General features: G+C 37.2%; 1 protein-coding gene across 24 annotated transcripts in view; it reads right to left on the bottom strand.

The window, feature by feature from the left end:
* The window catches only part of LOC146505231 (neurexin-1a), a 254,006-nt gene that overhangs the window by 222,670 nt on the left and 15,344 nt on the right, over nucleotides 1-15,992 (bottom strand). For 7 of the 24 annotated variants that reach the window (XM_085181653.1, XM_085181651.1, XM_085181657.1 and 4 more), the window contains exons 3-6: nucleotides 11,121-11,138; nucleotides 9,794-9,823; nucleotides 9,064-9,075; nucleotides 8,566-8,613 (exon numbers count right to left, since the gene is read on the bottom strand). The exons of 1 other annotated variant lie outside the window; for it this stretch is intronic. In XM_085181653.1, the coding sequence (XP_085037779.1) occupies nucleotides 8,566-8,613; nucleotides 9,064-9,075; nucleotides 9,794-9,823; nucleotides 11,121-11,138 (108 nt within the window). The remainder of the gene's footprint in view (nucleotides 1-8,565; nucleotides 8,614-9,063; nucleotides 9,076-9,793; nucleotides 9,824-11,120; nucleotides 11,139-15,992) is intronic. 16 more of the 24 variants (XM_085181667.1, XM_085181664.1, XM_085181671.1 and 13 more) reach the window with 10 other exon arrangements.

The following is a 15,992-nucleotide window of genomic DNA, read 5'->3' on the forward strand; positions in this document are numbered from 1 at the left end:
AGTACTTCCACGCGTTAAACGCTGCACGCTCATACTCTCTCCCGCACTCGATATATTATCCATTGTTGATCTGCACACAGCTGTTGCCACGAACGTTGCACTCGCTTACGTCGTTGTCATGAGACACTCTCGCAAAAAAATCACGGCTTTAGTAACGCAGTAACACAGCGTGCTCACAGGAAAGTAACAGTAATCTAATGACCTTTTTTGCAATAGTAACTTTACTCGTTACTTGAAAAAAGTAATCGGATTACAGTAATGCATTACTTGTAACGCATTTTCAGCAATTTTACAAACTAGTACACAGCAGCATCAGCAAAGGCAAATGTCACAGTCAATGGATGTCCTAGTGTACAATATAGTTATTGAAACTAGTGACGGGGGTGGGATCATCTATAAGATAACAGTGCCATGACGGCAGAGAGAAGACCCCTGTACTCTGGGTGACAGCATTACAACAAGCAATTCTTAAGCCTATAAGAGTTACGTTTATGAGATCATTACTCAACCTAAAAAGAGTTCAAACTAGTTTTCTTGGTTTCAAGCTAGTTGTATTTATGATGTCACAAACTTGCTCACAGTAGGTGAAAAGGAGGGAGTCCACATAAAAAAGTTTACTTAAATGAAAGATTATTTTAGTGATAAGGCCATTACTTTCATGCGTGTGGGGGGTTCCTTTTTTATTTAAATGTAATATTCATTCATATAAACCAACTACCAGATGTGGTGTTGGTTAAATGTATGTCAATGATCAGATAGCTGGTCAGAGTCTTGACACAAAACTCTCATTATCAGGGAATGGCCATCACATCTGTGTTTATTTCCATAGATATCATACTTAAAATGACTATAATGCCAATGGAAAGAGAATACATGTACATTTATCTTAGAAAAACACATGAAGATGTCATTCTGTAAGAGTGATTCTATATAAGTGAGTCATCCTTTGTCTTGAACACATCTGGAAGGAAACATTCTGGGTTTAAAGTGTAAAAAGGAGAAGATGAATGAAGTGTTGGGGGTGGGGTAGCAATCTCTTTGAGGGTGGCTAAGCCAATGGTTTATGCTATCATAAATCACCTACACAAAGCAGCACCACAGTACAACACATTACTCTATAAACATGTAGAACTTTAGCAGGTCTAATTTCACAGTACCTACTGCAAGGATAAATGTAATTTTAAACCATTTACAGTACATTCTAACAACACTTGGCAGCGTTCCATCAGTGAAGGCCAGTAAAAAGCCCATCATCCAAGATCTAAAGGCTAAAATACAACTAAACAAGCCACCATGCAAAGGATGCGTTTCAAAGTCTACAGCTGAAGTATAGGTATCTACCTTTAATCTATTTTCTGCTAAGATTCATCCACTTCCTTCTGGGGGCCAAGAAATAGAGTTTTTCATCACTACAGTCTCTCACCGGCATCGACCAGCGTTATTGATCGGGAGCAGATCTCCTTCCACTCCACCTGGGGAGCCAGATGAGCCTTGTCCATATTGATCCAACCTTTTTATTTTACATTCTATGTCACCCTTTCTTTAGGTCAGGGAAATTTATGCTTGTCATTTTTTATAGTAAATATTTGTTAGGAAATGTACTGATAACTATTATTTCAAAGTCTACTTTGGGATTTTGTTATGATTCACGATCAGCATGAGACGTGAGAAAATGCTCCGACGTTCCAATTCCGTGACTTGAAGACAAGCTACTGCAAATCAGGTAAGCTGGTCTGATGTATGGAAGTATTATATATCCTCAAAATAATGAAATGGAATTTTCTTTAAAAGGAAGGCATCCTTCAGTTTTTTTCCTTGATCATTATATTTTTCAAATGCTATGAAAGTCTCATGTCTCTGTTTTCCAATCTCACTTTGTCACGCTTCTTCTTTTCATATAGTAGCCCTCTCGCATTGCCCATTTTCTTGTGCTCATTCTCTATGCCTGCTTTAGGTCCTTTACTCTTCCTCTTCCAACCTTCCCTCCAGGAAGAGAATCTGTGGTAATGTACTAATCTGTGAAGCTTTAGTGCACTCTTGCCAATCTGCCATGTCAAGATACACAAATCTCACTTGAGGCAATTATAGGCCTTTTTCTCTGTAGTGCAAAGTCAGTTTCCCCAACTTGGTTGCTGTGAAAACCATTTCTGTGACGCATCAAGTGCAAATATCTTGGTTTTAACAAACACAGATGACCGTTGGTGTATATAATAGGTAAACTAGACAGTCCAGACAGTCTAGACAGTTATATTTGCATGCAAAAATAAGCTCTAAGTGTAGAGAACACAGTATATACAAAATCTAAGTGTAACAACGTACCTAGTCCATTTAAATTCAAGAAGAAAATGAAAGAAAATTGTTTACATCGTTACATTTTAGTTCACACGCGTTTACTAATAGCTATACCTAGCATCCGCATTAATTAACATCACAGTCAATAATAGATGCACCTTACTAACAAAGTGTGGCTTTAAACTTAATTACAGTTAAGTGAGAGAGACTGCAGATATAGCAAGCAGATGTGGATGGTTTTACTTTTACAAGAATGTATTTATTAAATTATTATTATTATTATTATTATTATTATGTTTTATTATGCTTTATGTTTTTTTGTCTACTGCCCATTACCTCTAATTTTAAAATGTATGCAATGTAGTAGTTATTGTTTTGTTAACTGACTGTCCATCCGACCGTCCATTCCCTTCCCTGTCCCAGCTGCCACAGGGCAGGAGGCAGGGTACACTCCGGACAGGCAGTCAGTCTGTGACAGGGCTAGCACGGAGAGACAGACAACCATTCTCCTTCAAATTCAAACCTATAGGCAATCACCGGCTAACCTAACCGCACTAACTGCATGTGTTGGAATCGTGGGAGGAAGCGGGACTAGACGGAGAGAACCAACGAAAACACAGGGAAAACATGCAAAGTCCACACAGAAAGGCCTCATCCAGATGGTGGTTTTGAACCCAGGATCTTTTTGATGTGAGGCATCAGTGCTAACAATTAGCACTGTAAACTTTTCCCCATTGTTTATTGGAGGATTTTACCTAATTATTTCTAAGATGACCCGGTCATTTACATACAGCACAGCATTTGTTCTGTGAATCTCTAATCAAAGAACATCACCTGCTTGTGCAAAAAAAAAGAAAAAAACACATACATAGGTATACTGTCATAGCTTACTAATGAATTATTATGATGACACTTAACTCATTTAGCTCACCCTCCCGCTAGCATTAATCATGTTTTCACACTGTTGTTATGAGGAAACTTGAGTGATGACACTGTATGTGTGAAAATAGTTTTGACAGAATTCCAGTTACATCCTCTTGACTCAGTGCATATACAGTACATGCTGCCACTTTATGCTGTCTCTGCAGTGGTCGCTCACTTCTTTTTCCATAGAACAGTTGCACACGTGGGTCGTCGGCCCCCAGGGCTCTTTTGCCTGCAGCTACTAGAACCCTCAACCAAGCGTACTTCCTCTTATAGTTTATTTACTGTGCTAGTGGATAAGCTTTGGGTTAGTCAACAGGGATATTTGATTGAGCTTAAAAAGTTAATGCTAAAACACTTAAGCAAATACATGAACAATGTTGCAGAAGCTGTAATTTTTTTTTAAATGAGCACAGTGTAATACAGATATACAGTTAATTAATTTCAAATGTGCATACTTTATATTGCCTGGAAGAAAGAGCTAGCAATTTGTATGCAGCATAAGCTTCAGTCTCTGACTGGGGTTTTCAGACCAGATGGTGATGCTATATATAAATGCCAAACCCTACAGACAAACATAGTTGCGCTTTGTTGAAAATTCTGAGTCAGCATCCCAAATAACACTTCCACTGACATTTTACATGATGAGAAATTACGATGACCACTTACTGTAAAGTGTTATTAACTTTAAGTGTGGCCTCCAGGAGAAGTATGAATCAAGACCTTCAGAAATTAACACTCAGGGCCACCTTTACTAAAGTATACCTGCTTTTCTTATTTTTGAAGTTAGTGTCTATTCAGCAAGAAAAGAAAAACTGCCACAGAAACTAATCCTGTCAGTAGAGCTAAAGGAATTTCACAGACACTCTTCCAGGTTTCATGTGAACTTACAAAGGCAACATCTGTTGTTGATTCAACACACACCGCTTGATATCGTGTAACCTGTCAGATAAAGAAGGCACAAAAGTCTTGACAATTTCTGCACTCTGACATGCTGCTCCATGTTATCTAAAAAGTATTTGTTGCTTTCTTATTGCAACACTGTCACACACATGGATTCTGATTGTAGCCACGATAAGAAAGTATATAATGCATCAAATCGCCTTTGGTTCATAACGCTGAATATTATTGTTTTTCATCATGACTGCCTTTCTTATGATTCCGTCAACACTATCATACATTATAACAAACCCAAACTCAAGAACAAATGCTTACTTTATAGTTTGATGCATGATTATGAATATTTGTGCTCTCATCCCAAAATATCATGTCATACTGCATATTTAGCATTTTGGTTTATTTTGTTATCTGCGTTTTACTTTCAGTAAAACATAGATATGTGATTTCACTCAATAATAATTGATTTTTGCTTGCTTTTAGTGACTAATTAGAGTATGCACCAAAAACTAATGGTTATGGTTGCGCAGCAAATCGACCTGATTAGGTTTAGAAACAGATCATGGGTTAGGGCTAAAATATGCCCATTTTTAAGATTAAGCCTGTACTTTGTAAATGATGCTTGAGGTATTCAGTATGTTTAAATGTGATGACTAGGTATCCTGAACAAGCATACATGTTTGTGTGGATGGGAGCTGGATTCATGTCACCATTAACATAACCTGGTAGACAAGCTATCCCATTAGTGCTAACACAAATTAAGTACGGCGCATGCAATCTTAAATCTTCATTCTAGTCAAACTACAAGACTACGTTATGTAGTTCCTTAAAAACTGTGTTAAAAACTACATAAACAACATAGACTGTTTTGTATAAATTGCTAATGCTACCGAGTCATAGGCAGTTGTTAAAGTCAATATGTGACCCACCTGCCGCTACAAACTTCACTACAAAAACAAAAAAAATCACTTTTTATATTAATAAAATAATAATATAACTGTACATACTTTGGGTAATTTCAAACTGAATTTCTGTTATTACTGCTGCTTACCTGCAGTACCTCGATGACCCACCAGGGCCCCCAGGACACATTTCAGGCATCACTGGAATAATATAATTGTAGCTATATCTAACTGATCTATACCTGTTCATTTATATGTGTGCTGTACAAATATGTTGACAATGGGCAAATTTTGCCTGTCATCTCACAAAATTGACAACTTTACTGTAAGGACAGAAGAAATGTGGAAGATATAACCATCCCAACCCCTAAGCAGGCCCTGATCAAAAAACAACAACAAACATATTCCACTCGTCCGCCTTGTTTTCACATGCTGCTACACTGGCCATTGTGATGCCAGAAGTAAAAATGACAACCATGTTTAGGCAACGAAGGATTTCAAAATCCATTACAAAACATTTTATTTTGATGGCTAAAGATTATTAAAAAATGAGTTGAGTTTGAGATGTGAGATTGATGCTACAAACTAATTTCTTAACCCTGTAAAGCCTAAATAATGAATTAATTCCTAGAAGATTCAACTTCTTTAAACTGGAGGGTTTATTGAAGCTTCTGACAAATTTGACAATAAAAAAAAAATTAAATAATAATTTTGCATATACTAGCTGTAATTTGTATCATGTTTCTGACTTTGGGCATTGTTGCCCAAGTTTTCACTGGCCTGCGCTCACGGTGTCCTCAACGATCCACACCCAAGTACACATCAGTTTGTCTCAGAGTCCCAACTTCTCTTTTCAGTATTGATGTCTCTCGTTCATACACACGTGCTTTTGAAATGCGCTCCTACACTAAACATTTGTTTTAGGATTTTATGCATTTGGTAATTAAATAATTCCCAAACACAGCTGTCATTGAGGGAGCATAGCGATGCTGGGGTCTGTAAATTACATGCCCGCCATTCCCAAGTCCACCATAACCACCCACATTTTCAGGGGTGCCAAAACAGAGTTTTCTTGTGCACTCTGCATTTACACAAACACAGCATGGATACCCTCATACGAATGCAAGCTTTGACCTCTTCATATTTGATAATTAATAGGCTCTTACAGCATTTGCAGCTATAGAAATGGTCAAACTCTCAATAATAACTCTAAATAAGCACTTGTGTTAAAATAAATGGATGGTTAAATTAAACAGAAAAATTGAGGCACCGTTTTTATTGACCTGAACACACTCTTATAGCACTATATGCTACTTTTAAGCTATATCTATTACTGGAAAATACTGATAATAATACAGATATTCTTTTATCAAATGTTCCTAGATTGCGAGATTGAATGGGATACTAGAATTGAATTTAGCTAATGCACCTCTCTAGCGTTTATGATGTTGGTTTTGACATGCGAAATCTCTGTCTTGAGTTTTTTCTGCCTCGTGTGGCTTTGTTCCATTTATGATTCACAGCATTTATCCAAAACACTTGCAAATCTTTGTTCAACTCTAAAGCCGTTGCTATTAATGCCACCAAGCAATGGGCAACTTCACTGGGTGAGGACATGAATCATATCTACACTCTGTTAACTCCGGTAATGGCTGTGAAATTATCACTTTTCATAATTTGATATTCATCTTATAAGTCACCTCACATGTATCAAACAAAACACTATGAGGTGACTCCAAAAGTTACTATTTGAAGAAATGTGTCATCTTTACACGTCTATGACACTCAGTTAAAAGTCCGGGTGAGTCAGGCTTCTGTAATATAGTAGAGTATTTTAAATATCCATTTAATTTGACATTTAAAATGTAGCACAATATGTACAAGGCAGCTACCAGAGGGATTCACTTTCTCACTTTACAGAAAACCTGTGGCGTGTGAACACTACAATGAGAAGAGACATTTCCATGTTCAGAAACTGAAAGCAATTACATTAGAAGTATACTAATTTAGAAATAGCACAGTTGTACCTGTAAGCCTGTCTGCACAGCCTGCAGTTTCTCTTAAGCTGCACATGGCAGTTTATTGTGATGAGTGCAATTAAATACCCTGCTGATTTGTAGGTCAGTGTATTATGACTTATCCTACGGCATGCCCTGCTCGCTAGAGCTAGATGGAAACAAGGTTTCAGGAATCCGGTGGCAGTGTACCAGCTGAAAGCAGTGCACATTCACAAGCCCATTCTCAAAAGGCTACCCATGAAACGGGGTATAAAGCAGTTAACATGACACAGCAGCACCTTGGGAGGAAGGGGTGGGAGGGACAACATAATGCACAATATTCTCACAAGCTTATAGCAGACAGTGAATGCACTGTCGCTCTGTGCTCGTTCTTAGATTTACCACACAGCATGTAAAAGGATAACTATGTTTCACAATGTACAACACAGGGGACAGCTAACCATGGCCCAAATTAGAAGCAGTGTTCCACGTATGGCAGATTTGTGCCTCATCAGCATTATCTCAATCTCTCCCCGTGGCTTTCCTTCTGCCACGTCCAAGCTGAGTGTGTGGTACAGTGTAATAAAACCAAAGCATCAGAAGCCTCATACTGTACACTATACACAATTCAGTATCAAGTGCGTAATACCTCAAAGGGTTTTATTTTTGTGCAATCGACTAACCTTCTACATACGCAATTCCTTATATGTACATGCACATGATGCATTTATTTTTGCATAATTTTAGAAAAATGTTTATGTTAGTGAATATATGTTGCATGTATGTCAAATTTGTATGCATCCATCTTCAAAACCGAAAATAAAACACAAAGACTTACCTTAGCGGATGGAAAAATCAATGTCTGTATTTAGAATGGACAGTGGGTTTTATTTGTGTGAGTATGTGCGTCTAGTCTCCATAACATAATCTATACATTTTATTATGACGACTTAGTTGAAGGTTAAGTTAAGGCAAGTGGGGATTGTGGTTTGGCTTAAGGTAATTGTCCACAAATCTAATTTAAGCCAATGCAATATCTTTCCTTGTAATAAGAACATGGTGTGTTTGTGTGTGTATGTGTGTTTGGTCACAAATAACACTGCAGCTTTAGTAGTCTGGCATTTGATGGCACAAAATCCAACAATATAATTCCTCACACTGTGCGTCTAAAGGTCACTTGGAAGACTTACCTGTTTAGATGATGCTTCACAAGTACATGATAAGAGATAGCATTATCATGATATTTTTCTATTTGGTCTTAAGAAACAAAAATGTTCGAAACTAATTTGCAAGGAATTTCTTCAATCAGAACGAACGACACAGTCAATTCTAAGACAAAAGTCAAGCAAGAGCAAGAAAAAATGTATTTTCAGAATGCAAAAGGAAAGACTGATTGTCAAAATCAGTCTTTATTATGTTTCAATTGAGTTATAAAGTATTATTAAACATTATTTTCTAATTAGCAAACATTAAACTGCATTACACTGATGTAAGCTGAAGAGGACTTATATAGCTTCCAGCTTTACTTCAACTTGAAAGAATCAAAGTTTTACCTTGAATGCTCAGTAGGGACCTTAGAAGCCAAGCTTCCCCTCTCTGCCCTGAGGAGGAGAGTCAAATGGGAAAGATCAGAAGTCCACTTACCCCACAGGGAGAAGAGGTGAGGATCACAGCCAGGATGGGAGGCCCACAACACTATGATCAAGCCTCACCCACAACCCCGAAAATCATGATTTGAACAGAAAGCTTGTAGTTACCCCAGTGGTGGTGGTGGTGGTGTACTGGAACTATGACAGAAACTAGTGTGTTCATATGCCCATGTGAGACTTGTTTATGATCCCCATGCACAAGCAGAAAGGAACAAATGGAGCAGCTTAAAAGTGTGGACACAAAGCGAAAGTGGCACCTACCTTGAAAAGCTTTCATTAATGGTTGAAAAAGCAAGTTTCAAAAATGCCAATGACTTCATATACTTCATTCAGCATGAGTATATAATGTCACAAACATGGCTAGCTTAGTTCAATGAAAACTCAGAATTAAAAGGGTAGTACCTTTACTTTTACCTATGAAATTTGATGAAATGTCCATGAAGAAAGCATATTCCAGACAAAAAGGGAGAACAAAAGGAGAGGAGACACGAATAAGTGTCATGGTCACGTCGGAAAAGGACAGAGGACAGGAGCAAGAGGCTTGATGACTACAAATATGTGCAATCAGAAGGGAGGAAATGTGTAACTGTAATGGGAATAATGATGAAAAATAAAGACAACTTCTCATTCTATCTGTGCTACATAATAAAGATGTGCAGGATCACAAAAACAGAATGGACAGACTCTGTGCAGACAATCGTTACATGCATTACAGGAGTGAGGACAGATGAAGATTAGCTTAAAATTTCAGTAAGCCATTTACCACCACCATGCATTACATTCAAATGATGCTGATGGAAGTGTCTCGTTACTCTAACCACATTCCCAGTAAACAAAAGAACATGAAGTAAATTAGAATAATTAAAAAGAAAGAAAGATGGAAACAAATGGCGACACAGCAGAGTCGTGAATAGAAAGCTAAATGAGCTTGAAAAGAAGGGGAGGAAAAAAAAGTCACTGAGAGAGTGAAAATTAGCCAGGTCAGTCAGTATAAGTGAATTGACAGCCCATATCTGAAGCTTCAAGCCTGGATGTTAAATAAGAGTTACAGGCACGCACACACACTTCTGAGCACAATGGGAGCAAGAGGGACAAATGGGGGAATCGCTGGAAAAAGGAACAGAGCTCATACCTTGGTCGCCCATCATCAGGTGTGCCAGACCTTAAAGGAAAACAAGAGCACAGTCAGCAGAGAACAAGGGATCATGGGAAGCTGTGAGACACTGACACGCAGGCATCTCTTTCAGAGCAGATGTCTGTGTTACTTGAGGAGTGTGGATAGGGAAAAAGTGGGAAGGAGAGAAATAGGAGGATGCATAGACAGGGTCAGCAAGATGAGCATTTAGTCAACCGAAGCAGGTTGCAATGCATCATCATCATCCACTTACTAGATATAATTCAGAAATTTAAATTCAGCCTGATCTTTGTGCTCTAAGATCATCATTCCGCCTACCACCCTTAAAGAGCAATCGCTATTCAAATATAGACCTGCGTTCGGCTAATATTTGATTCATATTCAAACAAAATCATACGGGTAAAAAAGATGAAGATGTCTTCTGACGCAGTTTTCTGTTATAAATCGTGTGTTCTGCTTAGCCTTTCAGCTTCACATCTCAAATACTCATTTTAAAATTAATCTCAATACAAACAACATGACCAGCCTTGCTTAATAAAAAGGAAGCTTTCATTGTGTTAAAAGTCTGCATGGAATAAATTAAGATGCCCTTTTCCTTTTTATTACAATATACTTACCAACAAGATTCAACCAAATAAATTCTGAGTTGTGATAACCACGAACAAAGATTTCAGTCAACAAAAATCTGCATTTACTTTATTAAATGTGCATCTTTAATGAATTTATTAAAAACATTTTTTAGCCAATACTGCGCTCAATAATTGCTTCAATCTTTCTTTTGTCAGTGTTTCTTAGATTAATAATTTGTTGCTACTAGCTCGTACTAGTATCAGATCTGGTTCACATGGTCCTAAAGTAGACTATTGATTAAATGAGGCAATCAAAGCAGGCACAGAATTGCTGTACAAGTATTCACAGTTAACCCTCTGGGTAGGTCTTCAACTAAAAAGGATATCCAATCCCATTCTCCAAAACTACATATAAAAAAATCTAATCTTTGCAATCTCATGCAAAAAGAATCACTGTGATATGAGTAATAAATGGACAAGCTAATATCAGTGCTTGTACCCATTTAAATAAGATATTTTACTGACCCTTTAATGCCCTTAGATCCGTTTAATATACATTTTTAAATGGCTTGGCTGTGAAGGCTATGGTGATGTACGAGTATTCTTTGAATACCCAGAAATAACAGAGAAAATTTAATTAATCAGACTTACCACTCCAGTAACAGCGATACTGTTACCCTTATAAAACACTGAGAAGCCTTAGCCATAACAATGTGTTAGAAAAAAATAGAACCAGTTTCAATTACAATACCCACCTTCATTATAGTTGTCTTCTGGAAGCACAGACAGGCAAAGAGAAAAAGAGGAAGATATTCATTAAGCAGCATGCAGACTAGTACTGGCCATTGCATGTCATCACCATGCAAGGCATTAAACATCACATGCAAGTGACCTATTGTAACCCCTGCAGAGGAAACGCTAAAGCACGTACATGTGTTTTTGTCCGTGCATTGACCTGGAATACAGGACAGAGCTGTGAGTGAACTTTTGAACATTTGAAACAACTTCAAAGAATTTAATTCTATCAAACAAGTACATTATATTGAAACTTGAGGCGGTTTCATAGTGTTCTGTTAAGCTTGCTAAATCTTTACTTTTTTTATTTGATGTTTTTTTTAAATGATGAACTCCAACTTTTCGTATCAACAACTATTTACTCCAGCAGCTCAGTAAAATCTAGTTTGTTTTTCTTGACTGAAAAGCCGGTGTATGTGATGAAATACGCTGCAACAGAAAATAACCTAAATAAATTGAGCCGGCTGCGGTAAAGCAATGCCTCTGAGGTTTCCGAACCGGCAGTGGAGTCTCGTGTCACTTATTCAGGTGAATTGGTCACAGTAGTGAAGGCAATGACCAGTGACCACATACGGGCAATACAAAAGGAGATTGCCTCCTGGATGAAATTCTCCTAACACTAATTTTTGGCAAACAATGTGAGTTTTGTGGAAGTGAAAAAAACAAAACAAAAAAAACCAAAACTGACATGTGAAATCGGTCTCAAATGAAAGATATAGGTGAAGAAGTATATGCTAGCAAACTAATAGCAAACAAGTGCAGAAAACATGCTAACAGCAAGGAAATAAATGAGTTTAACAAAATGATTTGACTGGAAACATGCAAAAATAATCACATAAGGATGTGCAAGGACCCACACATTTCCTATGAAAAGAATAATAATATATAATCAGTCATCATTACTATTCATCACTGATACATAGCAATAGTATTTAATATTTGATCATTAAAATGTAACACCAGATAGATACAAAATGATCTAATAAATAAATATAGAAAATAAATAAATGTGATGGGAACACAATTATTAGACTTTTAACTTTGGATTAAAAAAATTAACCAAAAATCATGAAAACACCAACATGCAATGTATATATATATATATATATATAGAAGACAAAGAAACATGGTTGTGTGATCAATCCAGTTACAATAACCATGCGACCAAATAGGGACCGCTGCTAAATAAACTCCTACCTCTTTAATATGGTTTCTTGCCCGGATTTATTTTGACCCAAACTTACCATCACCACTGGTTCCCATTCCAAATCAGACACCATGCACACAAAATCAATCCAAATTATCACAATTAAACAGTTCACTCGTTGTATAATACGACCACATCAGTTTTGGTAAAAATTTAGATTGATTTCATTTGATGGAATTTGAAATATTTTTGATTATATGTATAACTCATACTAGAGCCTCATTTATCCTTGTCCTTCAGTACTGAACTGTGCATTTGCCTTACAATGGTTTAATTTTGTTTAAAATGTAGCCAGATGTGGATAAAGCTTTCCAAATTTAAGAAAATACAGGACATTTAGATAAATGAGATTCTATAGGCCATTTTCAGAGGGGCTCTTTTTGATTGGACCGTCGCAGGCTAAACACAGGTGTAATTAATCAAATTAATTATGGACCGGTTCCAACCAGATGGGCCAGAGCTCAAACAAATGGCTGAGGCGCACTAAACGGGGCCATCGTTTTATCAATTACATCTGTGTTTACTCCGCTGACATGTCACAGTGGCCTCTGTGAAAAGAGCCGATCTTTAAAAAATATACACGCATGCAGTATGTTGACAAAAAACGTTGCTTGGAAATGAGAAGCAGGCTGCTGAAAAAAAGCATTCTGACAAGGCAAGCATGAAGCTGGCAGTTGCATGAGAAAAGTGAAAGAAACAAGATGTCAAGACCCCAAAGACCAACATTGACTGAAACATTTTGCCACAATAACTATCAGGTAACTAATAATTGACTCACTGCGGTGTGCAATACAGTGATAGCAGTCTTTGTTGCATTACATTTAAATTCGGTGAGTGATCTATGCAGGAGGACTGCTTTTTTGATAGCTTGTGAAAGATTGTGCAGCCTGTGGGGTTACTGCACAATTAACACTATTATAGTGATTCCCTTCCTCTAATGATGATGTTCACAATCAAATTAAGAAATGAGTTTGAGAAATAATTATTAATAGTTATTGCACAAGTAAAGATTGAGAGGCATGCATTTCATATTCTTATATTAAATCTGATGTGAGCACGTTATCCTCATGTAATTCTAAACCACATCTGGATTTGAATACTGGGAGCAAGTCTAACAGCTATTCATAGCAAATTTGGTCCAAAGGTTTGAGCAAAGTTAATGAATCAAATCTTTAGTAAGCATGAAGGGGGATCCAGTATTTTTTAAGGTGCTTAGTAGAAAAGAAGTTTCCCTTTCAGTATTAGCTGACAGAAACCATTAAAACATGCCATGTTTTGCCTCTCTCTGACACACACACACAAACACACACGCAAACTTTCTTTCACAAATGTACCCAGCTGGTTACATTCTAATCCAGAGACGTAAATCCATTTAATCCCCTTGACAAAGTGATCCCAGTGCTATTGTGCTGGTAACGCTACACCAAAATGCACTCAACTGTCTATCATACGATCAGCATCGCTGATGGTCTTACGCTGTTGATCATGCACATGGTGTATGGCTCATGGAAAATAATTACATTACTATTCAAGTTAATGCCTCACTGAATAAAACATCTGGAGGATAACAGCGACAAGGATTGGACATAAATCTATAAATTGATTTTCTTCTTCTCGTTGCCTCCTGCAGACATTATTCTGACCCTTTACAGAATCCTTACCCTCCTGACTGTGAACTCAAAACTGTGACAGCTGATTAAATATAAAGTGAGACATATAGAAAGGAAAACGAACAATGCTCTGTCCACTGTTTCAACACACAAGGTGCCGTCATCTAGCTGTACAAAATGTCATTAAGGCACTCGTGTCACTACAGTGTGTCTGGATGCAGTTGGCTGAGTAGTCTTGGCAGGATCTCAGTGACAATGCACTTCACATAAAGGACCATGTGTCACATTCACTAGACCCAGCATCCAGCAATAGATATAATTCATTTTCTCTGCCATTTGACAATTTTATAAGATCATGTCTGCCTGAATCAGCCTTTTGTCATATGTGCTTACAGTCATCAGCATTGCAGTGTTTTAGCTTTGTATGACGTGCACCTGTTAAAAGGATACTATATTTTTGAAAAACAGCATTTTAATGTTTTCTGTCTTTGACTATTTTAGATTGCACGTATGATTAAGGACTCATTAAAGATGATTGAGGAATCCCTTTGGCTTACTAAGCAAAATACACAGAAATTTACAAAGGCATTCAGGAAATTGGTCAAATATTTGTGTTTCGTGTCTTTTCTCTGCTTTGCAAAGACATTTGAAAAATAATCAACAACCATTATTGTAGTGCTAGATCCTGCTTATTAAGACATACGCTGACAACCCCCACACACCTCCTTGTCTGTATTTAGTCTGCTGTTACCATGATCCACAGCAGGAAAATAAATAATATTATTTGCCCTAAATTGCCTTAAAGACTTTGCACAATCACAGCTAAATAAAATGTGAAAGTCAGAGTACTGTTGCTTTATGACACCACAGTGCTCTGCATTTATATTTCATGCAGTCATTATTTATGTAACATAGTTCTGTCTCGCAATATTGGGCGTACTGGGTAGAGCGGTCAGTTATGATGTGACAGAGTCACTAAAATAAGAGCATTATGTAAAATATCTAAAGTATACCATCAGCGTGATTAAATAAAGTAATATGTTAAATAAAGTTCAGTAAGATGAATTATTAAGAACGCAAGATTTCATAATGAAGCCGTTCAGTTCCATTTTACATATCCACAAAAAGAAGTAGTTTATCGTGCCAGTTTTGCTTTGAAAAAGTAGGTCAGCAGCAAATATTCACTGTGGAAAACCTGAAACTGAAAAAGTCTCATAGCTGAAAATTCTGTGGGTATTCGTACATCATTTAACAAAGACACAGAGAACTTTAACTGTCAAATGTTTGCTTTTTTAAAAAAACACAACTGCTCAAAAATACTATATATAAAAATTATGAACTATCAAATGTCATGCCAGTAAACTGCAACAGTCTAAAGTTCAGCATGTTGGCCACTCAGTACAAGAAGAGTGAAAAGTGTCAATCCCAGAGCTCACTCACTGACTGCCAACATTGGAAGTTACGATGGGGCATGACCACAAATAAAGACCGGTTTCTGTTCGCTGTCTACTATTCTTGAGAGATGCCATTTGGACTGAATGGGATTTTCCTGAGTACCTCTTCAGGTAGTTCACAGACCTTTGAGTCTGAGCTTCCACAGTTCCCATCTATTGTAGTATTACATAAAAGGCCTTTTCTCTCTAGGGTTGTCAAAATCGATACCCATCAATATTAAAAAATTACTGTAGTATTATTCTCATTTGGAATAGTATTGATACCAACAGTGCCATCTTCGCCTCCTCCTGTTGACACAAAAATTCCCACAACTCTGCAGACAGGCAGACACACACATACACACACACAGCCTCGCCCTCACTAGTTAGCGCTAAACAAGAGTTTATAAGGAATACTGAGAGGTGAGTTTGAACAACATTATTGTATTCATTAATTAGTATTAAACAGTTATCACAAATGTTAACCTGACCTGCCCAAACTTTAACAGTAGCTGTTTAACTTTTAAAAGTTTTCCTATTGCTCCATCTGTTATTATTAAGGAAGCTGCTAGCGGCTATGAC

The sequence above is a fragment of the Neolamprologus multifasciatus genome, chromosome 13 (genome assembly GCF_963576455.1).
Source record: "Neolamprologus multifasciatus chromosome 13, fNeoMul1.2, whole genome shotgun sequence".
In the NCBI taxonomy this organism is placed as follows: Eukaryota; Metazoa; Chordata; class Actinopteri; order Cichliformes; family Cichlidae; genus Neolamprologus; species Neolamprologus multifasciatus.